This window comes from Notechis scutatus, chromosome 1, assembly GCF_049901735.1.
Source record: "Notechis scutatus isolate UNSWTSFEM ecotype Mainland chromosome 1, rNotScu1.2, whole genome shotgun sequence".
In the NCBI taxonomy this organism is placed as follows: Eukaryota; Metazoa; Chordata; class Lepidosauria; order Squamata; family Elapidae; genus Notechis; species Notechis scutatus.
This window is the reverse complement of record NC_142009.1, coordinates 115,564,584-115,590,492: the sequence shown is the minus strand read 5'-3', so window position 1 is coordinate 115,590,492 and position 25,909 is coordinate 115,564,584. Positions and strand designations below refer to the sequence as shown.

General features: G+C 36.2%; 2 protein-coding genes across 13 annotated transcripts in view; both read right to left on the bottom strand.

Annotated features, from left to right (window-relative positions):
* The window catches only part of SNX14 (sorting nexin 14), a 37,896-nt gene extending 18,417 nt beyond the window's left edge, over positions 1-19,479 (bottom strand). For both annotated transcript variants that reach the window (XR_015745403.1, XM_087943915.1), the window contains exons 1-15: positions 18,940-19,479; positions 16,690-16,810; positions 14,586-14,662; positions 14,417-14,495; positions 13,841-13,884; positions 11,591-11,678; positions 11,200-11,284; positions 10,903-11,059; positions 7,384-7,459; positions 5,550-5,594; positions 5,373-5,453; positions 5,157-5,271; positions 4,346-4,501; positions 2,795-2,919; positions 1,780-1,838 (exon numbers count right to left, since the gene is read on the bottom strand). Coding sequence is in view for 1 of the 2 variants with exons in the window: in XM_087943915.1 (XP_087800041.1) it covers positions 1,780-1,838; positions 2,795-2,919; positions 4,346-4,501; positions 5,157-5,271; positions 5,373-5,453; positions 5,550-5,594; positions 7,384-7,459; positions 10,903-11,059; positions 11,200-11,284; positions 11,591-11,678; positions 13,841-13,884; positions 14,417-14,495; positions 14,586-14,662; positions 16,690-16,810; positions 18,940-19,079 (1,448 nt within the window). In the remaining variant the exon portion in view is untranslated. The remainder of the gene's footprint in view (positions 1-1,779; positions 1,839-2,794; positions 2,920-4,345; positions 4,502-5,156; positions 5,272-5,372; positions 5,454-5,549; positions 5,595-7,383; positions 7,460-10,902; positions 11,060-11,199; positions 11,285-11,590; positions 11,679-13,840; positions 13,885-14,416; positions 14,496-14,585; positions 14,663-16,689; positions 16,811-18,939) is intronic.
* Positions 19,480-23,266: 3,787 nt separating this feature from the next.
* The window catches only part of SYNCRIP (synaptotagmin binding cytoplasmic RNA interacting protein), a 20,289-nt gene continuing 17,646 nt past the window's right edge, over positions 23,267-25,909 (bottom strand). For 7 of the 11 annotated variants that reach the window (XM_026666529.2, XM_026666530.2, XM_026666532.2 and 4 more), the window contains one exon: positions 23,267-25,887. In XM_026666529.2, coding sequence (XP_026522314.1) covers positions 25,859-25,887 — 29 coding nt within the window. In that variant the 3' untranslated portion in view covers positions 23,267-25,858. The remainder of the gene's footprint in view (positions 25,888-25,909) is intronic. The other 4 variants (XM_026666531.2, XM_026666534.2, XM_087943889.1 and 1 more) reach the window with 1 other exon arrangement.

Genomic DNA, 25,909 nt, shown 5'->3' with positions numbered 1-25,909 from the left:
AAACAGAGGCTATATACTCTGCCATATGGTAATTCCCATTTATTTTTTAATGAAAAGAATACAAAAAATAGTTTAATAGGATAGGGAGCTAGTAGGCATTAAAACCCATGTTTAACAGGCATTGTTGTCGTTGAGCGCCACATTGGATAACAAACAAATAGGATGACTGCTGCCTCTTGTTAATATGTCCACATTGTCACAATAGGGCTTTATCGTCATTGACAATAACGGAAGAATACAGATAGTCCTCAGGTTATGTCCAGTCATTTACCGACTGTTCAAAGTTACAGTGGTGCTAAAAAAAACCCCACACTTACAACTACCCTTCAAAAATTTTGCCCCTGGGATCGCATCATCAAAATTTGGGTGCTTGCAGACAGACCCGCATTTATAACTGCCTCCCCTCCACCCCCATCTGACTTTTGTCTTTTGCCTGACTCCCCTCCACTGGACTCACTGCTCCCCTTCCCCTCTGGCTGACTTGCCATGCAGGAACCTGGTCAAGTAGCTGCCAAGAATGGCTACTAGACATCCTGGCTAAGCATGATGGAAGCAGCGGAGAAATATCCCCATTGTGCTACCCAGCACCCATGGCCCTGGCCCCTTCTTTTTAAAAACAAACATTTTTTTATTAAGTTATTAACAGAGTTGGAAGGGACCTTGTAGATCTTCTAGGTCCAACCCACTCGCCCAAGCAGGAGACCCTACACCATTTCTGACAGATGGCAGACCAGTCTCTTCTTGAAAGCTTCCAATGATGAAACTCTCACAACTTCTGAAGGCAAGCTGTTCCATTGGTTGATTGTTTTCACTGTCAGAAAATTTCTCTTATTTCTAGGTTGAATCTCTCCTTGATCATTTTCCATCCATTATTCCTTGTCTGGCCTTCAGGTGCTTTGGAAAATAGCTTGACTTCCTCCTCTCTGTGGCAGCCCCTCAAATATTGGAACACTGCTATTGTGTCAGTCATATCCCCTGTCCTTCTCTTCATTAGAGTAGCCATGCCCAGTTCATATGTTTTAGTTTCCAGTCCCCTAATAATCTTGGTTGCTAATCTCTGCACTTTTTCTAGAGTCTCAACATCTTTTTTATAGTGTGGTGATCAAAACTGAATGCAGTATTCAAAGGGTGGTCTTACTAAGGCTTTATCGAGTGATATTAGTATCTCACTTCCATTAATTTCCATTAAGTAGCAATGGAAATTCCAATCCCAAATGCCATCTCAACCAGAGGGCTACCAGTACTTAAAAGAATGACATATTGAATTACAGCCGAAGATACATATTTAATTTTCAAAAATTAATGAGAAGCAGAATGAACATATCCAACGTACCTTCTTTAAAACTTTCAACCCAGGCAGGTATATTATACAAGTAGTCCTTGCCTTATGATCATTTATCTATGACCATTTGGAGTTATGACAGCCTCAGAATGGGTACTTTATGGCCCAATATAGGACTTCCGGCAGTTGTAAAAAGTTGCCACCTCCTGCGGTCACATGACCATAGTTTGGGTCTTGGCAACTGGCTCACCTTTATGACAGTTGAAATGTCCCGTAATCATGCAACCATTATTTAGGACATATTTTGCCAATTTCCAGCAAAAAAAAAATAAAAAGTCCATTCAGAAGAATGGGTTTGCTTAACGGATGTGTTCGTTTGCTTAATTTCCACTGCAAGAAATGTCAAAAAAAAAATGCGTCCAGTTACATGGACTTACAAAGATTTCCAGTCCTAATTGTGGCCATAAGTTGAGGACTAACCTTAACTCTGTACTTACTTGTTTGACTTGGAGTTGCGTGTTGGGGATTCAACTTCTTGAAAGAGGTGCTTGAAATACTAAATAAGGAAAAATAGTTGAAAATTGCTAATCATGCTTATTTTATTTTGTTCTATTTGCTGTATTTTCTTCAGAATCTATTTTACAAATATATAGATTAGAAATAAAAATCACTACAGTTCATATACGTAACAGCATGGAAAGCAGGACAATTCAATAGGTACCAGCAGCAATAACTAAAATGTTTGAACATATTTTCTGATATAGTACTATCATTTTTAAAAATGTATAGTACGTACAGTATTTGTGACAGAAAAAAAATGAATGAAACAAATATTTGCCTGATACCAAGAAGACACTAGGGTCCATCCTGATGAATCTCCCTAAAATTAAGAAATTGTACTGGAAAAGATTTTCACAAGCCTATGTATTAGAGACACTTCTCTTAAATCTATACAGACCAGTGGTGGGATTCAATTTTTTTTACTTTCAGTTCTGTGGATGTGGCTTGGTGGATAGGGGAAGGATACTGTAAAATCTCCAGTCAGAGGTAGTATTTGCCGATTCTCGGAACTACTCAAAATTTCCGCTACTGGTTCTCCAGAATTGGTCAGAACCTGCTGAATACCACCTCTGATACAGACATTAAAAGAGGAAACCAGTGCTCTGAATGGACCAAGAATTACTATAACTAGCAAAAATAACACGACATGATCATAATGCTCAATTTCTCTCAGTATTCTGCATTATTATCTCACTATTATTTTTAAGGAAACTCCACAATAATGCACTGCAATAATTTAAGCAGACATTAGAAATAAAGCAGAGGGCTTATTTCATTCCATAATTTGAGAATACATTAAGACATTAGAGCTAATATAGAGGGGTTATTTCATTCTAGAAATTTCAGTTGAAAGAGAAAAAGCAAGTAGACTCCTTGAGCTCAAAAACTTCAAAAAGTAACACTGAAAAATTACAAACTGAGGTGGCTCAAATATAAATAGATACTTGTTACCTCATGCGTGTGGCAGAACCTAGGTATGAAGACATTTTCTAAGAGTGAGAAAACTTGTTCAAAGGCTTCAAAGAAACACCGCATTTGTTGAAGCTTCACAACTTCCTCATAGGGGCCTTCAGCAACTACAGATGAAAATGTCAGACATGTCAATAATATGAAAATACTTATAGGAAAGTGTAATATTTCAGGATTATGATATCTGTCTCAGCAGTATTTGGCTGATTTTGAGTTTAGAAATTAAGCAGAATGGGGCCTAGGAGAACTTGGACGAGCCTATATGTCTGGTGTGCTATGTTATTTGTTATTTGTTTATGTTTTTACATAAACATAATCTATCCAGAGACACCATTTGTAAGTTGGATGGATGGATAAATACACACACACACACACACTTGAATGGGAGAATTTTAAGGAATCCCAAATCTATAGTTTAGATGAGTGGTCACCAACCGGTGGGCTGTGGCCCACTGGTGGGCTGTGGGAAAATTTTGGTGGGCCGCAGAGAAATCTCACCCCCAGAGCACCCCCCCAAAGCAATTAATCCAGGCTGCGCAGAAACGCAAGGCTGCACCACCCACATGGCCCACAGGAACCCTCCCTGTCCACTCACTCCTTACCCGCAAACTTGCCTGCTAAATTGCTATTTTTCTGCTGTTCTGTTGTGCCGGGAGATTTAGATTAGCTAGGAAGCAGGAAATGGTTGGATTTCTTGCTTTCTAGCTAGTCTTTAGATTTTTGGCTCTGCTTTTAAACACAATCGAACCTCCCTTAGGACTGAAGGTTCTGCAGTATTATTCAGTGCAGACTCACGGCAAGCAAATTTTATGTGACAGACTGAGCTAGCCAATGGCATATAGATCTTTGAATGAATCTGTGATTCTGTGAGCAACTCAATTTGACTGCCTATTTTGCTTCATTTTGGGTAAAAGTTGCTCTTTTTTTATAAAAAAATCAATATTTATATAAATATTTATAATATTTACATACAAGCCATGCCCAGCCAGTCACATGATCACCAAGCCACACCCACAAATTAAGCCACACCCACAGAACCAGTTAGTGGTCCCTGGGATTTAAAATTATGTGTTTGGTAGTCCCTGAGGTCCAAAAGGTTGGCAACCCCTGGTTTAGACTAAGAAACTGAAAGGACATCCCAAAAGAAACAATTGCAAATGACTTCTGTATTGTTGTCAAAAAGCTAAGTGGACATTTCCATGAAATCATCAGAGGTCAACCTTGATTTTTACAAAGGCACCACATCTGTTTGTTTCTCATTTCATGGAAAACTTGAAGTTGTGGGATTGATCAAGGTACAAAGATAGAGCTTTTTTAAAAAATAATAATTAGGCAATGCTAGAATTTCCTTGTTTTATGCTCATTGAGTAGATCAGCCTTCCCCAATATATCCTCTGTAGGTAATGGTGCCACTATGCCCCAAATTCTCAATATTGCTAAGACATGTTCATGCCAACACCTGTATTATTCTACAAGTACCATTCAGAAAAAAAGCAACAACTTCAAATACATTTTTCTTTTGATTTCACTTACTACTTTGTATCTCTTCCACAATGAAAGGATCAAATTTAATTTTGTCAATGCTTTCATCTAAGCAATATGTTTCATAGATTTTCTTGACTTCTTCATGGAGGGCCATTTTCTCAGAATCTGATAACTCTGCCTGCAAAATTCTATTATTAAATTGCTCTGTTGTTTGGGATAAAATAATAAAGAAATATATTGAGTTCAGATTGATTTAAGGCAATTCACAAGATAAGACAATTCTCAAAATTCTTCCTTCGGGTTATAAAACTCTCCCTTAATTCTCCCTTCAAGTTATAAAGATGCTTTTGAAAGGAAAGCCTGCCCAAATTACTGATCTAACACTTTACAAGGGCGGGAGGAAGCTTCATATTTTTGGCAGGCCAGGATATTTTCCAAATGGCAGGATACAGATTTAAACCCCTTGCATGGGAGCTTCCAACCGGCATCCATCAGCTGTTACAATATAAACAGAATGCTACATTAGAGGGGCTTTTCCATTTCAGCTCACTTAAAAACAAATCCAAGTACCTTATTTTAAGAAATCTTTGATACATAATCTGGAAAACTTCAGCAAAAAAACTACATTAGTTCAAACTTATACGTGCAATGTAAATAAGTATCACTTTAAAAATCACTTTTTCCCCTTCTTTTTCTTCTTTAAGATTTTATGCACTATATAATAAACTTTAGTGTGGAAGCCACTTTATCCCCTCTATTTGCTAACACAGGCTTAAGTGCATTGCAGAAGCAACTTTTTATATAGTACATTTTTATTTAATGTAACTAAAAAGATAACATATTGAGACAGATTTCTTACCTAACTCCAGGTAAAACTGCAAAACATGTACTGTTCCTTCTTTCTTCAAAAAACTCATAAATAGAAAGAAAAGATCCTGCTTGCCTTCAAATTCTTTCAGTTCAAAGTGCAAGGCCTTAATAGAAGATTCAATACAGAATTTATTTCTAATTATCCATACCATCTTTTTTCTAAACAAAGGCATATACACTTAACATGCATTTTTTTTACACTTACAGAAGGTTTTTTGGTTCTAGATTCTGCAAATTTCTGCAAGAAAGGAACCAAAGGTGAAGCAGGTTCAGTTGCTATTTCAGGCTGTAAGAAAAAAAAAAATCAGAAAAAAAAATCCAGCATCCAGGAACAAAACCGTATAATTTCACAATTACTATAATTTTTTTTTGTAGTACTCACTGGACTATCATCAATGAAGATAAGTATCAAGTGGTTCACAGTATCCTAAAAGAAAAGACAGGCCTGTTTAAAAGATAGCTGAGACAAAAGGCAAATCATGTTATAGTTTCCTTGGAAACATTTCTCAAAGACTCTAAGCCCCACCATTAGAAGAATTCGGCCCTTCTGCCATTCTTCCAACTTATGTGAATGATTAATTTGGAAATCTTATTTGTAAAACTGGGACGTAAGCCACCACTTTAGGGCCCAGAACTACATGAGATTCCATCTAACCACCTACTTCTTGTCCTACACAATCAAAAAATCCAGTTAGGGTGAGGCTACCAGATTTGGAATGTAAATATCCAGATTATCTCTATATGGTAGCAAACATAATGCTATGTATCTTTTTGTTCCTCTGCCCAATGATTAATGGAATGTTTCCAGCCCTGACAAACCTGATGTTAACATTTATTAATATTTTTATAAAATGGAATGTTGGTAATCAAAGCATAGGGTTCTGGTAAAAGAGCAGTACAGGAGGAAGGGAGGAAGGAACAACTGAGGGGGGGGAAAGGCCACAACTTGTTCTAACCACCTCCACTTCTACTTCTGGTCCTGTACTGTACACTGAAGAAGCAAGATGCTCTAGAAATAGAGCCCTCTATACACCAGCCATAGAAATTTAATAAGTGTAGGTTATTAGTTAGATTCACATCTAAGCCTGGTGGAAACCAAGGACCTAAGAATTATTCAGAGAAAGTCTAAGAATTTAGACAGTTCCGAGCAGGATAGTATTTTGTAAAATAGGATGTTCAGCTGTGATAAATGCAATATTTCCAGATATTGAGGAAATCCTTTAGATATAACTTCTAGAGCTCCAATCAGTTATTATTATATCATTAACTCAAACCCCACAAAGTAACTTCTGCTGGGCAGGGTTTTGTCCCATGTTATATTGGTGTAATTCAATTTTCTTAGTTAAGAGAAAAAACAGGGAATTTATAATTCGGCATACACATACTTACATAACTTACATAATAATAATCATTCTGCAAAGCCTTCTATAACCTGACTTTCATGAAATTCTTTGCATGAACATGTAATGCAATTTTTAATGTACATAAAATGATAATATGAATTTATTTAACTGTCTAATAGGGTCATCTTAGAAGTTTGACTACCAGAGTCCCTGACCAAGTTTAATTGCCTTCCAATTCTTCTCTAATGTTTGCTCTTTTATGCTAAAATGGGAAAGACTAAGAGATATTAAATATAAGAAAAAGAAAACTGATATTCTAGGGAAGCAATTCTTGTGTTTCCTTTCCCAACACTTCCAGTTGCAGTGACTGAGTATGGGGATGCCAGATGGAAAACTGTACCTCAGATTTTAAAGATTCTTCGACAAAAACTCCCTTTCTATGACCCTGTAATCCCTTAATTTGGGGTATAGTTGGGTGACTGTAGGGAGCTGAGTGTTTTCTGGTCAGATGCCATTCCTGACATCATGTGAAGTTTGCAGCAGATATTTTTAATTTTTGCCCTGATAGAGAAACATCTGTCACTGTCTAGGATTGAACTCTCTATCTCCCAAGTGGGAGGAGAGCATCTTAACCTCCAGGCCATCAAGATTCTTTAACAAACACCTAAAATTGCTCCTAGCTAGATACCGACCCTTGCAAGCTATAATTCAATTGAATATAAAATGAGACAACCTTGAGGTTAACATTTTTTTATTTTTTTCATTAAAAATCTAAGTTCTAATTGAACCCCTTCCTCCTTCATTGAACATTTCATAAGCCATCATATACCTGTCATGGCCTACCACAAACTACTGGAGCTTCTCAGCACTTACCGGATCAGCTAAGTAATCCATAGAGGGAAGGAAAACAGAACCCGACAGGATTTCTCTTATGAGCAAAGTGAATGTCCTGGAGAGAATAAAAGCCAATTTTATGCAGCCATACCTTCTTCATAAGCCTTTATGAAGTTAGCATTCAAATTAAACTAGGGTAAAGAATAACTTAATGCACCGTTAAACAAATACATACATACACAATTTCTCGTACATTTTTTTCACAGAAAACTGCTCTGCATACATGCATGTACCCCTTTTTCTTTTTGGTAGTCTTTATATATCCACCCACTCAATGTGACTTTGGGGGCACACAAAAAAATGAAAAGAAGTCTGAAATATACTGTAACTCCTAAAAATGGAGACTTTACTCATTTAGCCTTGATCCTGTAAATAATGGGGTTCTATGTCACACATAGGGCATTTATTATGATAGCAGCCTACTACAGATCTAGGCCAATTTGAATCTTCTGTGTACTTGATCCCTGCCACTGGGCTGAAGGAACCAGAAAAATGCAGTGATTTAATGATATCCTCCATTAAACCTCATGGCAATCTGAAGAACAATTACCCAGCTTCAGCTTTTCATGTAACAATGTACAATGGAAAAGGAAAACCAACTATAGACTGATATTCTCATCTCTGGATGGAACCGAACAGTATCTTGCCTGTGTGCCATTGTTTCTTCTTGACATTTGTAATCTTGCAAGTAATTTAATGTGCTGTCCTGACATACATAGAGAGAAGCCAGATACACTGAAAGATATAACTTGGCACTACATATGTGGTACTGACAAAGAAAAAACAGTTCCCAATTTGTACTTTTCTTTCCTTCATGCTGCACATATGACTATTTGTGTCTGGGCAGAGCCGCATCAGAATGTGTTATAGAGCTAAGAAAAACTTGGGGTGGGATCTCTGCCTCAAAGTGATGTACATATAGACATCGTTATGGTAATTTCCTAGTGTTTCTTTGACAATCAAGGCAAGCCAGAGGACTGAAAGGATAATAGTTAGAGTGAAGGTAGATAATGTGTATCCACATAAAACCTATGTGAAGAGTTGAAGTCGCAAGTAAGCTTTGTTCCGCTGTCACCTTAAAATACTGCAAGATTCTCACTTTTAGTCAGGTAATTGCAAAGCTAAGAAGTCAACGCTACTTTGTGGAAAACATAATCTTGAATGGATCAAATAGCTAATCTCTTACCACTTCTGAAGCTAAAAGCATTGGAGCCAAGCTGTTACTCTGTTAGTTGTTCAGCAGAACATTCTTCAATGAAAGTGACAATTGAAAACAACTTCTAGAATAGCTAAGCACCTTCTAAACAAAAAGGTTAACTAATTAAAAAAAATAACATAGACTATACAAAGGGTGTGTGTGTATGTATGCATATAATAAATAATAAAATAAAAAATAACAATAAGGTGAACTAGAACTCATGGTCTCCTGCTTTCTAGCCTTGTGTCTTAACCACTAGATCAAACTGACTCTCAAGCTTAAAAATAGTTCAAAGAAAGTGCTCTAAATCTTTAATGAGCATCGTATGGCAACAATCCAACTTTTTTATACTACCGCTTGGAGAGAGAAAAAAAAGCTGCTGTCACTTGTAAGGACAGGCATCTCCTCAGAAAATAAAATTTCCTCAGTTTCCTTACAGAGATTTCTTGAAAGAGGATAGGATAAAATTACAGAAGTCTCAGCAACCAGAAAGAGTTCCCCCTTTGTTTATCTGCCAGCTTTTTGAGGCAGATACTCATAGCTCTAGGGCAGGAGTGTCAAAATCGCGTTGTCACGGCATTGTAACGTGATGTATCGGGACTTTCTTCCCCTTTGCTAAACCGTGCGGGGGCGGGGCCAGCAGGTGATGCATCTGGCCCGCAGGCCATGAGTTTGACACCCCTGCTCTAATGCAAACATGTGAGGACGCTACTTCTTCATTGATAACAGAGAACTGTCCAGCTAATTAGAATGTGAATCAACCCTCCCTCTCTCCCCCTCCCTCCCTCTCCTTCTAAACATACCCTAATGGGACCCACCCATCAAACTTAATACAATGTTTAAAGCAGTGGCAGTGTTTCCCCGCCCCCCTGAAAAACTGTTATCTGTTCTAAAGAGTATAACTGGTTCTACAACCACTTTAGAAAAGGGGCAAACAAACAAGGCATCTGGAGAGGAGAAAAAAGTGCATCCTGAGGTATTCTGTAGAGTATTTTTTGTATATAAAAATATGCATGTACAATGCTGTGGTAGTAGAAGTCCTGTTCATAAACTAATAGGCTAGGCCAGGCCTGTCAAACTGGCGGCTCATGGGTCGGATACGGCCTGCACAGGCTGCACTCACCCCAGCTCCGCAAAGGCAAAATACATAGTGATACATCACAATATGGCCTGTGATGCGAGTTTGACATCCCTGGGCTAGGTGGTCCTCAAATTAGACTGATGGCATAATTGCAGAGTCAAAAATCTTTCATTCCTGGCAAGTTACATAATGGAACTTCCTCAGGATCTCTCAGAGTTTGTGGTATTAAAAAAATATATTGCTAGTTATCTCAGAGTGGTAACTAGGGCATCTATACCAAGTCTGGGACTTATACGTTCACTTCTGATGCAGCTATTCACTTAGAAAAGAAAGTCCTTGATTCTAGCACTGATTTCTCAACTCAAGAGGCAAAAATATGAGCAGGCATGCCTTTGAAAAGCAATGGTTGTTGTTATGGTGTCCTCTCCATATTCTCCATTGAATCTGGGCATGTTAATTTTATTGGTGCACATCTCTAGAAGCCTTGGCCAAAAAGATGTGGACTTCCTTACCTAGTTCACTCCCAGAAGCAGAATTCCACTAACTCTCTCTTAGTTCTAGAATATTGCAGAGAGGCAAGTTCTTATAGATGTCATTCATATACAACATGATGAAATAGTAAATACTAAATACATGAACCCAAAACTCATACACCCATCCATTTACTTCCACATCTGGTTTTGCAAATTCTAGGAAACAAAATATTCAAATCAATTCCAAAGGTCAGTTTTTTCTGACAAACTATAAGTATTCAAAGGATTTGAGGAGCTTTGAGCCAGGTAAAGTGTATTCATGTAAATCACAGGTCTGCCACCTGTTATTTTTATTCAAGGTTATTTTTTGTAAAAAAAACCAAATTGTCCTATCCCTTTTTATAATGCAGGCCCTGATAAGCAGTTTCAATACTGGTGTGGCCTTTTGTACAATGAAGGTGGCATACTTGATGGTTGAAAATAATAGAACGTTTTCCTCCACTGATTGAAATTTAGCACAATCAAGCATTGACAAGACCAAATTCATACCCTACACTGATGGCTTTTCATGAACACTGAAAGAATCAACTATTCCAAGTTCATTTATGTGTTATAAATTAAGACTGGTAGAGTAATCTGCCCACAGCAAGATTTTCTGACAAGCACGCTTTTCCATTTAACAAAAATAGGAAATTTAAACACATTGAATGTTAGAGCTTCATAATATCAAAGGAAGTATAATATACCCGCAATCTGTTGCCTTCGGAAGCAGAATATAGGAAAAAAGAAGTTCAGTAAGTTTTCTTAAATAATTGAGTTCATCTCTTCTACTTCTCAAAGCCACATGAAGTGATGGTCCATATTCTTCTAAAGCTGCTTGCTGTAAATATTCTGTATTTTTTACTGTAGGAAAAATTAAATTCAGTAAAATTCATATGAAAATTCATTTCTGACAATACTTAAACGAATAAAAATAAAAGCATATATAAGAACAGAAAGGTCAATTTATTTCTAAATAAAAGGCATGCAATGTTTAATATTACCTTTTTGTCTAGCTTTAGCTATTACTTCTATATGCTTCATTGCTGCCTTCAGCATTCTTTTTGTTACAACAGTTGGAATATTCACCTGAAGGAAGGAAGATAAATTATTTGCAAATTCAAGAGTAATTTTGGTTTTGCGAGTAGATTTTGCTTGTATAAGGAAACTTTCATGTAAGGAATTCTGGGAGTTTAAGTCCACAAGTCTTAAAGTTGCCAAGTCTGGGGACCCCTGCACTAATGACTCAAAAGATTTTTTTGAAGAACTTCACAAGTATTAAATTAATATAAAACAATTGTTTACAATGAGATAATCTCTTAGATATTTTTACTATGCCTATGCCTCAAAGCCATTCATTAAATATAATATCGATCCCATCATTGTGTTTCTCACCTTGTAAATTCTGCGAAGTAACACAGATGCAAAAAATCGTAAAGTTACTCTTAATTCATCCACAGGTGATTCATCATCAGTTATCTCTCTACAAAATTTCAAAACAAAATATAGCTCTATCTTAGTTTGGCTGCACTTTGGTTAATTTAATTTAATCAAACAAGAATATTAATTTTTATTTATATTAGTTTGTGAACTTTTTCTTCATATACATTTTATAACCTTTATATTATTTCCTATGTATCTTATCTGTAAATCAACAAGCTTTTGGTATTCCGAGATCTATAAACGTAAATACTAATAATTTGAGAACTTTACTCAAACATGCTATTCATAATTTTGAAATAATTCATATGTGCGTTTAGAATAATATGATCCGTGCTAACGATTTTGGGGCCTTTCACCTTTTGGCAGAGGGCTCTCTTCTTGCCAATTATGCAGATCCTCAGAGCTCCCAAGGCTTACAGAGGCCTATGTATGTTGGAGGTCAGGATATTGCCACTTTCTTCCAGAGAAAGCCATGGGAGATCAGACATGGCAGCCCCTCACCAACCATGGCAGTTTTCAACACACATCCCATAATATTCCATGAGATACATATGCCAGGATTGCACCACCAACTGTGGATTACTTGTTGCAGTAACTAATCTGTGAATGGGAAAGTAGTTTGATTGGAGAAAAAAATAAATAAAGGAAGAGAGCACATCTGCTGCTGTTAGTACTGATTCCTTTGAACAATTGCTCCACAGGAGTTTTAAAAAAATGACAGCAGAAAATCCTTCTCTTCCCCCATTCTCTGGCCATAGGTAGAAGTGGCGGGGGAGGGGGGCACTGAGATATCTTCTCCTCTTTGAGGCAAGCAAAGCAGGGAGACGAACCCCATTGCTGTCAGATCTCCAATTTCAGGGTGACCATTCTATGGAACTGAAGAACTAGCGGAAGGTTCTGCCTCCAGTAATTGAAACCAAAGGGAGAATTTCCCACCCTGCTTCTTTCCTCCCACATTTCTCATGCGAGCTACATCCCTATTCGCCTTTTGCTGAAGCAAACTAGAACTCAGGACAGTAGCCAGCATTTTTCCTGCAAGTAATTTCCTAAAGAGCAGCACTTTAATATTGTTGTTAAGTGAAAGAATTCTGAGAAAGCCTTTGAAATGGTCTCCTAGCAGTTTTCACAGTAAATTTTAAATTAAGTTCTTTTCTTCTTTGCAAAGTTTAAACTTGAAAACTGGAACACTTATCAAACTTTACTAAGTTATGCCTCAGATAATGGGATTGTTCCCCTTTAATCAAAGTTTCTTTTATTTAGAAATGGAAGAAAATAGCGATAGGTATTTATAAATCAAACTTATAAATCAAATGCACTAAGAGGCTGGAATAAAAAGCTGAAAATCTAATGTAGCTCAAAATGGGGAAAAAGGAACATTAAACAGGCAAAAAGCTACAAATATACATAAACAAAATTCTGCATGATCCAGGATCCTGTCTTGTAATTAGAACTGCCAACTCCCATCAACACCAATTCTAAAGAATGCCCTCCAAAATATAAGTATTTTGACATTTTGGTATTTGCCTCAGTATACATGCATGGACAATAGTCATTGACCGAGGCCATGCTCCCAAGAAAGGGCAAAATCAGGACAAAAAAGTTAAATATTAATTAAACTAACAATTAAAATCTATTGCCTATAAAGTGAGGTACCCTACTGTTATCCTATCAACATACATATATTATTCTACCTATTGTACACACACATGTCTGGCTCACACTCAAAATACCAATATATTGATAAGGAAAGGGGAAAAAGTTAAGTGTCCTTATCTTGTAATAAGTCCTATTGGATGTCATGGATTTTATCCCCAGAGAAGTATACATACTGAACAAGATCTGGTAACACTTCTGAGTGGTTAGTTTTACTGGCTTTATTTCATTATTTGTATATATTGTTTTGGGTTGTGAGCTGCTTAGAACTTGGTTAAGATGGGCAGACATGTAAATACTTTAAACAAACAAATAAAGATGAAGGCAGAAATATAGGAAATAGTCATGTGAAAATAAAACTGAAACTGAAATATCACCACACAAGTAAGACCTTACAATATAATTTGACTTAAGCTACAAATTGACTTTGGGTGGTGGTGGTGGGGATGCATTATTAAACAACCTAAATAAACCTGAAAGTAAGATAACAAATTACTGTCTTAGGGAGATCAGATGGAATTTCAAAGGCAAATTATAGAAGAACCTTACCTGTACCAAGGATAAATAAAATTTTCTAGTACTAGCTCAAACATCTGCAAACAAGTAAAATAATTAAGATGTGTATGCCACAAAATAGCCAACAATAATACTTAGCACATATAAACAAAGAAGAACACTAGGCAGATAATATTTTTCACTCTGCACTTTGTAATTCAAGTTACTTGTACATAATACATGACCAAGGATATGATATGCAACTGAAGGACATACTCAATACCATACATAACTATAAAGGCTACCCAAATCTATGTACATATCAATAGTTATAGTTTCAAGAGTACAACTAGGTAAATTATTGCATGCATCCAGGTTAAAAGACACTTGCTTAATGGCACTTGGATTTTCTAATGTTGTTACATTATCAACAGCCAGAAAGGATTAACTATCCTAACAAGGTAGCAACTGTAAAAATAATGAAAACTGTTGTTCATCTTGGGATTTAGAAAACATGACAGAAATATTTATGTTTAAGCAGTTTTAGAAGAATAGCAATTGACAGAACCTCCTATGATTTAAAAAACGAGTAACACAAGTTATCTGTAACTGGTGATGCTAAACAATTACCTCTGATAAGGAAGCATCAACTTTAGAAGGAATTTTCAGGCCCAGCCATGGCTGATAATCTTCTAGTAGTGAGGCACGTCTATAGAAACGACAACAAAAACATTCCATTCATCCCCATTAAGATATGAAAATATAATTACCGGTACCCCCCTGAAATATTTTAACTCACCCATGTCTATTACATTTGATATCTTCACATATAGCACAACTGCCATTCTGGGAAGATTGTTCTTGCAATTTTAATTGCTAAAAGGAAAACATAGAAAGGAATTCATTCTTCAGGATGCTAGTAAAATTACTATCCATTTCAAAGAGGGTTTTTTTGTAACAAAACTGATCAAACTTTGTCAGTTGTGGAAGTGAGGGAAATGCAATTACCAGTAGTCCTCGACTTACGACAGTTTGCTTAATGACCGTTCAAAGTTACAATGGCACTGAAAAAAAGTGGCTTATGACCATTTTTCACACTTATGACCGTTGCAGCATCATGTGATCCCCTTTTACAACCTTCTGAGAAGCAAAGTCAATGGGGAAGCCAGATTCACTTAACCGGGTTACTAATTTAAGAAGTGCAGGGATTCACTTAAACAAATGTGACAGGAAAAGCTGTAAAATTAGGCAAAACTCACTTGACAAATTTCTCACTTAACAACAAACTTTGGGGCTCTATTGTGATCGTAAGTTGAGGACTACCTGTACAGTATGGAAAAAATAAGAAATTATTCCCCTGACATAAATATATTTTGAGAGACATCAGCTAGAAAGTTCAGTTAATTCACACATGGAAGCAATTCTCAAATGTGTAGAGTTGGGATCTCACTTACAAAACATCCATTTCTCCTTCTCTTCTGCCTTCCCTTTCTCCCCACTAATCCTTCTTAGCTATTACTGAAAGACTAATTTTCCCATCAAGCTAACCAAATCAGGGAAATAGGAATAGATTACCTAGTCTTACTTTGGATAATGCTCCAAGTGAAAACTTTGCAAGTCCCCCCCCCTTTTTTTTTAACACTACAGTCAGTTCTGGGTTTATTTATTTAAAGCAGCAGCAATATCAAAACCTTAAGCTGAAAAGACAGTAATCCTCAACTTACAACCATTCGTTTAGTGATAGTTTGAAGTTACGATGGCACTGAAAAAAGTGACTTATGGTCATTTTTTACCCGTATGACTGTTGCAGCATCCCCCGTGGTCACGTGATCAAAATTCGGGCACTTGGCAACTAGCATGTTATTTATGACGGTTGCAGTGTCCCAGCATCATGTGATCACCTTTGCGACCTCTTGACCAGCAAAGTCAATGGGGAAGCCAGATTCTCTTGATGACCATATTAACTTTATTGCAGTGATTCACTTAACAATTATGGCAAGAAAAGTTTTCAAATGGGAAAAGACCCCCCCTTAACAACTCTCTCGCTTAGCAACATAAATTTGGGGGTTCACTTGTTAGTCGTAAGTCGAGGATCCCTGTAAGTAAAAAAATACAAACTGCCTTAGAATCTCCCTCTTTCATTACAACTTCAAGTCACTTCTCCAGTATTTTAAGCTTGCCAGCACTACTCTCATAACACCTACTTCTGAAGACTCTACTTTTTTTTATATATGCATGTTTCATAGCCTTTTTGTATGATCTAAAAATTCAGAAAGCAAAATAAGAATGAACAATGTCCTCCTGACCACAATTCTTAAATATTAGTTCACTGCTAGATAATATATTCAATATTTATACAGTGAATTCAACAATTCTTTATATGTTATGAATACATTCTACCCAGTTAAGTCAATAAAAATCTATCAAGTAATTTAACTGATTAAAGAACAGTCTTACAATCGTACAATTTTACAATGGTAAAAGAATGAAAACTTTAAAAAATGCCATTAAACTTATGGGTGAAATTAACTTTATTAATCCACAATGGCAAAATAGATTTCCTGTTCCCACTATAAATCTCTACATATAGAATCCCAATTTGTCAAACAACTAGGAAATGTTTCCAAACATATATGGGTGTAAAAGAAAAGTAAAAGTTTATTTAACACAACCTTAACACAATAATAAGTTTATTTCTACACCTTTATTCTTCCTTTTAGAATAGATCAAGGATATATTTAATTTGCATCACAGCAACTAAAAGTAATTAGTAACGAATAGATCTAAAATGCCAGCTTCTCATGTAACATTTAAAAATGCTGAAGCCTGCAGGTAAACACAAGCAATATTTCACTATTATCCATCAGAAATATCAAAAGTACATTGATAAAGTTATACATTACCTTGGATTTTTGTTTTATTGTAAACAGAATATTTGGTAAGAGGGTATCTGGTCCTAAGTAACAATAGAATGTTACAAATCCCGCCACAAAAGACCAGAAGATCATTAAGATGTGACGATACCTCAAAAGTAAAGGGAAAAATTACAATCCACTAGACAGTGCAAAATAACATAGCCCTGCCTTCACCTCTGGAATATTATATTCAAATACCTACATGTTCAATGTATAATTACATGCCTATCAAAACAGTCATCCTACATGCCATTTACTTCAGAAATATAGCATACTCAAGCCCAATAGGCCAATTCACAGAATGTTTTTTGTAATATTTTAAAGAAAAAAATGTTACTTTGTTGTCCAGAGTTGCTCTGGATAGTGAGATGGGTTGTATATAAATTTCATAAATAAATAAAAATACTGTAGTTAGGAATATGCAAATATCATACATAAGGAAGTAAAATGGCAACCAAAGCTCAACTTTAGTTTTTTTAAAGATAACCTCGGTGTAAGTTTTCCAAAATGGATATAAATACTGTATTAAATATGAATTTGTCTTGGGTTCAAAAAAAGCTGGCAATTTTATAGGTTAGGGAAAAAGAAGGATTTGATGCTTTAGTTTCATTTCAGCAATTTACGGGGAAATCCCTTTACAATAACTAAAGAGCAACTATTGGGATTATGCTGCAGATAGAATTGGTTAAGTCCTTTGCACCTGGCCCTACTGTTGATCCTTTCTCCTACTATTTCACATATACAAACCAACAATAAATCCTGGTTATACATCCCTATTTCTATAATTCCAAAGCAGTTGTTGCTCTAGGTTCAGAAAAGAAAGCAATTTAAGGCAAGTAGGGGAAAATGGCAGGAAGCACTAATTTTGTTAACCAGACTTTTTTTGCTAATTGTGTAAACACAGCTGCACTGTTTCACCTTGCCTTGGAGGCTATTATGTCTTGACAATTAAAATCAGAACAGCAGTTTATTTATAAAAAAATATTTTAGCTAAGCTTCCAAGACTCACGAGTCTGATAGTATTCCTTAACAGGTCCTCTCCAGATTTGACAATGTACTTGTTATCTGCATTTTGTTTTGTTTTGTATATAGTATGACCACAGCTTTATAAGATTTTCTCAGCCTGCATTAACAGATGTGATAAACTATAATTCCCATTAATCTTCTAAAACATCTATACTGTAAATAAATATTAAGTGGAGAAGGAGTTAACCATTGTTCTAACCAACTTCCTCAGATCTTTCAGTAAGAACTACCATCCTTTCTTTCCTAAAAGAAAGTTTTGAAGCTGAACTCAAAGGAAAAGCAGTCTTGTTTATATTGGAACAATTATAAATCCCTTCTTCACAACAGTGTTCTTGTTTACAAGTGGATGATGTAGAGACACAAAAAGTGAAATTAGCCAGACTCCTTTAGAAAGTTGGGAAGAAAAACAATCATCCATGTTCATTTATGTTTATGCCTTCTACTTGCCTGAATCATGCTAAAAGGAAGGGCATCAACATATGGTAAGAAATTAGCTAAGTTGAATAATTGACTGGGGTTGGTGAAACCAATATGTACTAGTGTGCTATGCTTAACACATACAGTACTGTAAACTGAATGGTTGGGAGAAGAGGAAACACTCTACTACTTACATGGTTGTGTATTTAATAGTATCGCATCCAATCCTTACTTGGCCAGGGGTTCTCAATGGATGAGCCAGAGCCCCATGGGAATCACATTTAAAATCACAAAAAATGCCCAATCCCACTTGCAACAGTAAAGTAGGACATTACCAAAACTGATTCTGAGCTTTATTCCTCATTTTCCAGAGCAAGTCCTACAGCTACAGTTTCACAACATTCTATAACTCTGGTATCTATGGTGGTGGGAATAAAGCTTATAAAAAGTAACATACGTCTTTCTTCTCCAACCCAATGAAATTATTTCCTTGGAGGGGGGCGGGGGCTGTCACACAAATCCACTATCTTTTAGGAGATCGCAGCGCTACATACTTTGAAAACCACTGGGTAACTGATACGGTTACCGAGGAATCCCTGTCGTATCTTTTGCTGTTTTTAGAAAGCATCACATCTTCCCCTTCTTCATCCTATCAAAAAGTATCATTTTCCTGCTCGAGTATATATTCTCCACCGCCCCGGAGGGAGAAGCTGCGCCAAGCAGCACATGTAACGAAGTCCATGCCATCTCGCTCCTATCGGCCAGCACCAGACCCGGACCCAGGTCTCTCCTTACCGGCTGAGCAGGAGTGTTGCCACACTGAACCCCAAAAGGATACAGCAAAACAAAGGGTACTGGCGGCAGGTCTCGCGCAGGACGTCCACCCGGGGCGCGCGCTGGCACAGCCTCTCCACGGCCGCGCGTGCCCACCTCATCCTGGAGGATGGGGGGAGACTGCGCCCCCGGCTTCAGCTTGACCCGACGATCCCCAGGCGCTCCGTAGCACACTTGAAGGGACCGAAAGCCCCTGCCTTCCGGTTTCCACCACTCGATCCCTTCGCATCACGTGGCAGAGGGCTAGACCAATAGGGTGGCTTCTCCAAGGCGGAAGATAATCCTCGCCGGCCCCCGAAGCCGTTCTCGCTTACTTTCCCACCCGGGCTCCCTTAGTTAGCACCAATACACCGCTGCTTGAAAGGAGCGGAGTTCGGTCTTTTCTTTTCACTTCATCTCGCGATCTCTCGAATTGCAAAAACTATCAATCAAACAAGAAGGGGCAGAACGGAGAATGAGGCACTTCCGCCCTTACCGTGACTCTTTTGGTTGCCCTTTAGCCTGGAGGAAATAAAGCCCATTAAAATGGCGGCGTTAATCGTTGCCCTGATGCCCGAAACGCCGAATCGCTCGCATTGTTGGATTGGAAGCCTTGAAACTGTAAACGCGAAAGCCTCCCCCACCCCCTCTTTAAAACTCACTTTTCTTCCCTCGAGATGCCTGGGCTTGATTGCAGCATATCCTGCCCACAAATTCATAGCGTAGATGATGGTTTTTCAGCGGTGGTAGTAAACTTGGGGACCAGATGTCGTTGAATATCAATTCCAATTTTCGTTCGTTTGCAGCTGGTACGGCAAATATTGAGGGACACTGGGAGTTATGCTACTTCAGCAATCCCTGGAGTATACAATTCCAGTTCGCTTCCGATGCAAAACCAGTTGGACACCAGCGATAAATTGCATGCACCTGCTCCCCTAATGCGATATACTCCTGTGCGGCTCCACACAGGTTATAGAGGACGTGTTCTTTATAAAGTGCTTGTGTGAGTTTGCTAACCAATTCACATTTTCTTTCATTTTACTGCTAAATCGCTGTTCTAGATTAAAGTTGGCTACAAGCTTGGATAAACTCTGCTGAAAATGAGTTTGTTACAATCTGGCAAGCCTTCTGGCTATAATGGGAAACAGCTGCTGTGTTTTAAGGCAGTTTTATCATGCACACCCGGGGACTCTTCCCCCCTAACTAGAAATGAATAATATAATCTGAGTACACAACAGACCTCCAAAAGTACTTCCAAGTCCGTATCTATATCTTTAAAATAATAAAGAACTGGGATTTGAAATATTTAAAGGAATACATTTTAAAAACATTTTCTTGGCCCAGGTTGAAATTCTTGGGCATTTCTGTCATGCCCCATAATCCAATGAAATTAGATGCATGAAAACAAGAAACACAGCCTTCTCTGTGGGGAACTCCATTGATGGAAAGTCTTTAGAACTGAAAGTATAACTCTCCTTTAATATATTAAAATATATTTGAAACTTTTTGAGTGTTATATTTTAAAGTTTAAGTAACTGCGTTATATTGAAAGATGGTTCTGTCATATTTATGCTGGGATTTATTCCTTTAATAATGTTGTCATCCATGATTACTATTATTGTGCAAGTCAAAATTAATATAAAATTTACTTGCAGGAAAAATAGCTTCTTCCATTTTGATAAATCTAATTTGGCTTGTTATGTATGCAGTGCGACCTGGATCATTAAGTATAAGTAGTAAAAAAAATATCTTTTCAACCTTCCATTTTGTAGCATGAACAAAAGCATAGTACTCATTCTCACGTCATATTCCCACAATCTTAACTTATGTTGGGATGTTTAAAACCAAAACTAATTTAAAGTACTGTAGTTTCCTTATCTTTAGACATTTTTTTCAGAAAATTCAATAGGTCATTTTAATAAAGCATAAACATTTTGTACTTGAGCTTACAATAAAATAAGTCAATATCCAACAAAAATTAAAAGTAGTTCCAGAATTAAACTACTAAGTATAAATGCAAACTGTACAAAATGGGCACTCCCAAATAGCAAATGTTTCATTTGAATAGTCTTTAAAAAAAAACTAATGCAAGTCTGATTATTCATGACACAACCATCCAAATATCTGTACATTTAATTTTCTGATGTACAGTGTCCCAGCCTGTAATCCCACTACAAATATGTGCTTTGGTACTGGCATATAGAATTCATGATTCCATTTAGAATACAGTGGATTATTAAAGCAGTTATGATCTGCATTCAAGATAGAGTCCTCGTATATTAATATTTTGTGAATGGTTTTTCTATTCCTAGGCTAATCTATATAGATCACATTTAGAAACTGCCAATCTCCTTTATAGAACATTTCCGGGTGTTGTATATGTAAGCATAAAACCACAAAAGCTATATATAATAAGCATGTTTTACACATCTCCACAAATATGTGCTCCTCTATGGGCAGTACAGCCAGGCCTGCAAATCTTTTCAAAAGGTCAGGAAAGGGAGTTCGCCTCGCTTATTTTTTTATTTTTATTTTATTTGGGGGGGGGCATTTAAAGGTCAACTTGCATTATTTTACCCCAATCTCTGTATCTGTGAGTTCATGGACATTTTCAAATTGAATGTGAGTTAGTGTGCTAGGTCCTAGGATGAATACTGTCAAATTTTTCTTCTTCCCATCTTTTGTCTGCAGATGGGATAAAATGGAGGAATTCCTTCTATTTAAGAATTTTATCTCGGCTGGTTTAACTCATACATGCCGAAGTGTTATTACCTACTTACCTGCATTTTTGTGCACTTCAGAATAGCAGACAATCATATTAACATATCCCTATTCTAGAAGGGTATGTGAGTAATTAGGATTAAATGTGTATAACATTAATCGTTTAATATTAACTTTATGTTTCTAAGTGTTTCAACACATGTACTATTCCTAGAATTCCAAGTCTTTTTTTTTTTTTTGGGGGGGGGGGGGAGCAGTATACACTTCATATAACATCTTGAAGTTTTGTTCTAAAAAGTATTAACATGTAATTTTTTCACTGGAATACTGTGGCACAACATAACCATAGTATATACAACGTCACAGGTTTCTTTTGTAGCAATTAAATCCAACAAAACTCATTGCTTGATTAAGTGTAGCATCCAGTTAGTCATTCAGATTTAACTTATAAGCAAATACTGATTCTAATCTCAAAAGTAAATTGTACAATCTTAAGCAATTTACAACTATTTCATTTTTAAGAAACATCCATTTTTTTTAATCATCATTTGAGTTTAATTTCCAATGTGTGATTTTTTTCACCTTTTACTGTAATAAAGTATGCTTAACATCATCCCTTCTATTTACTTCATAGAATGCAATTGTTTACCAAGGACTATCAAAAAATATATGCATACTTTTTTACAGTTTTCTTTAAAAACCATCTTGTATAACAAAGAGAATTTCAGGATACCTTTATATAACTGACACTTCTCAGTTAATGATTTGTCAGAATATTCTATAGACTGTCTTGAATTGTGTTTAATTTTTGATGACCATGTCAATACATAGCAAACTATTCAAATAGTTGCAATTGCCTTCTTTCAGTTTTTTTTTAAAGCTCCCCGTCTAGTTTATAAATCCTGTGATTTCCAGATTTTTTTCCCCATTTCAGCTCAGCTCAAGTTAAATACTACCTGTGATATAGTACTTGTTAGAGTATAAACAATCACATTTAGTTTACTCACCACTTCTTATATTCACTAATGTTTGCAAATATTGCTGCTTATCAAGTTCACTTTAGTTCAGTATACACTATGTAATACAGACTGTAAAGTCTAGAATAATTGCTTTAAACATGGTTCCAAGAAATACTATTTTTCATTAAAATAGACTAGTTCCAATCCTTAGTTCTATAAGCTGCAACAGTAACTTGCATAAGCTACTCAATTCTGGAACACAAATGCCTTCATTAATATATAAGCTAACACAAATTATATACCTCCAACATTCCTGCTGTAATACAATAGTAAACCTCTGTCTTAATATGACAACAGGATGTGTAATATTTCATAAGTATCATATCCTGATAACTTCAATAAATGTTGATGTGATCTACAACATTGACATCCATCAAGATCAATTCAGTGTTATCTAAAGTCATATATATCCATTAGTGAAATCTCATTTCCTTTACATATTCAACTTTAAAATTTTCAAAATTAACATTTTCTCTTAAAAGATCAATTTTTCCACAATACAAGTTTCCACATGCATTTTACTGTAGCTGTATCATTATACTGTTAAAAAAAAACTGCACCAATGTCAGAACAGTGCAAATAATGTTTAATTGTAAAAGTCAGAATGGCTTGAATTCATAATTATTCGAGAACACTGTCAAGATTCTGTTACTTATTACTCACCATTGCTTACAAACTCTACAGATAAGTCAATTCCAGTCCATTTTGACATATATCCTATAGCCCACCTTCTCTTACGGACATGTGATTACAATTTCAGCTTCCATATTATTGTAAATTTTCATTTTTCATCAGCATCAATGTTTGTTGTGAATGAATAATCATTTACTCCCCCCCCCCTCAAAATCAGTCATGCTTTAAAACTTTTAAGAAGTTTGTTTTTCAGCAATGGGAGGGATTTGGAAGATCCAAGTTAGGATTGTTTTCCATTTTTCTAAAATTCCTATAAAGAATTAGGTCAGATTTGGCATGAACACCTTGACAGTGCTCTTCATTGAACCATGACAGTAAAGATGCCAGTTGGCACTACAACCTCATTGAAGGGAGCATTTCAACCTCCTTGGCACTAGGATTGCCAATACCAAGGATTACAATGAAATCAAAATTTAAGGCTATATTTAGCAAACCTAAATTCCATAAACCTCATCCTACCAAGTTTAAGATTTTAGAAGCTGATGCAACACTCATATTTCTTATTCAAATATAGAAAGTAGAATTTTACCATGGGCAGATAGCATATGAAACTGTGGCAATTAGGTGTTTCATTAAGCAATGACTTTTTACCATCAGCCACTTAGCTTTTCTCTTAACTAGCAAGGCACATTTACATATTCCCATGAATACTTGACAAATTTTAAATTACACTTTATGTCCCAGCTATCCCAGTAATTGACATACAATATACTAAAATGGTTTATTAATATAACAAAAATTTCAATTAATGTGAGAGACAGACTACTGGAAATGACTATTCTAAAAAATGTAAATACAAGTAAACATACTGAAATGTGTGCGCACGAGTTTTTAAACCAGAAGATTTCTGCACTAACACACATTTATATTAATGACACATAAAAAAAATAAAAACTTTATTACAAAAATAAGTTACACTTGCCTCCAGCTTACAGTATAAAACAATTTTATTTGCAGGAATGCAAAATGATTGTTTGCAATGAGCAATTTAACATATGACATCTATTTTTTTTAAATTTTTTCATTTACTGGGGAACTGGTGTGTATAAAACCTTAATTCGGTGTCTCAGATGTTATTGTGGTGCCTACAGGTAAGTAACAACTGCAGTATCCCTTTGGGGAAGGTGTAACAAAAGCTCTTTCTGTGAAGTCCGTATTAGATCATAGTGTATCTTACCTATGCATAGTTGGACTTGATAGAACTTTTTGGAAGAGTGATTCAATAGAGGATGCTTCACCACTTAACACTCACTGTCATCAAGGTGCTTTAGAAAATTAAAACATAGCACAAATGATTGTATTCTACTCTACAGATTATCATGATCTGCATAAAGAGAAAATGGAAAGCTGATCTGCTTGTTTTTACAGCAATCAGCAGTAAGAAATGCACTAATGAGAAAACATACCTTTACCTAAAAAGCTAAACTACAGCCATATACTATTTTCTATGATTTATGAAAAACTTCAAAATATCCAAATGTCAGGCTTCACTGTACAGCTGTCAGTTTTAGTCTGACCTTTTATAAAGGGACACTGCAGTATTTAGTACAAGTTGCTGATGCACTTTTTTTAACATTTGATGTTTTACAAAAAGTAACATCTTGCTAAACTATGATACATCCAAATAACTACAATATCTGAAGAAGCAAGGCTGCTTTTTCAGCCACAAAATACGACAAAAACAAGGCCTGTTATGATGGACAGGAGGGAATCTTTTACAAAGCCTCTGAAATTAAAGGCAACTTAGAATGTTACATTTGGTATATATATTTTACCCTCTTGTCAAAATTAAACAAGCCTTGATTTTATCTACAAAGATTTTCTATGTACAGTACAGATAGGGTATAGTTCAATCCTCTGCTACTGAGGTAGTTAACCAACCCTTTAAAAAAAGGTTCTGAAAAGAACCACTATCTGGAATGCCTGACCAACCAGCTTTGATGATTACACCTGAAACCGCTGTTATCTGAATACATTTCAAAGTGATTACCATATAGACAACCATGATTAACCTTGATGAGCAGAAATAAGAGTTAAGGATACCAGTGATGGTATTCAGCTAATATCACTGCAATAAAATGTTCAGAGCAGTAAAGAATACCACTTCAGGGATCCAACTTTAAAAACAAATTCTACTTTAAGTAGACACGTCTTTCCTTTTTTTTTTTTTTCTTTAAAGAACAGAACATTTATTAAGAGGCCATGCTATAGATAATTTTTGTTGAACACATTGGGAAAATATTAGCTTTAGAATTATAATTTGCACTGCAGAGAAAACTTAATAGAAATTTATATCAAAGTCCAAGTGTCCCATATTTGATTCCATGATCTTCACACGAAGGATCTTCTACAAAATAATTTGCTCCTATACAGCCGAAATACTTAAGGTTGCTTGATTTCCTTACCATTACTCCACTGCAAGCTTCTGGTGTAATCCCACTTAGCAAGTCAGTCTTCATTGTAACAGGTCAGGACCGGCCTCGACCCCTTTTCCCTGCTAGCCAGGTAACAAAAGGAAT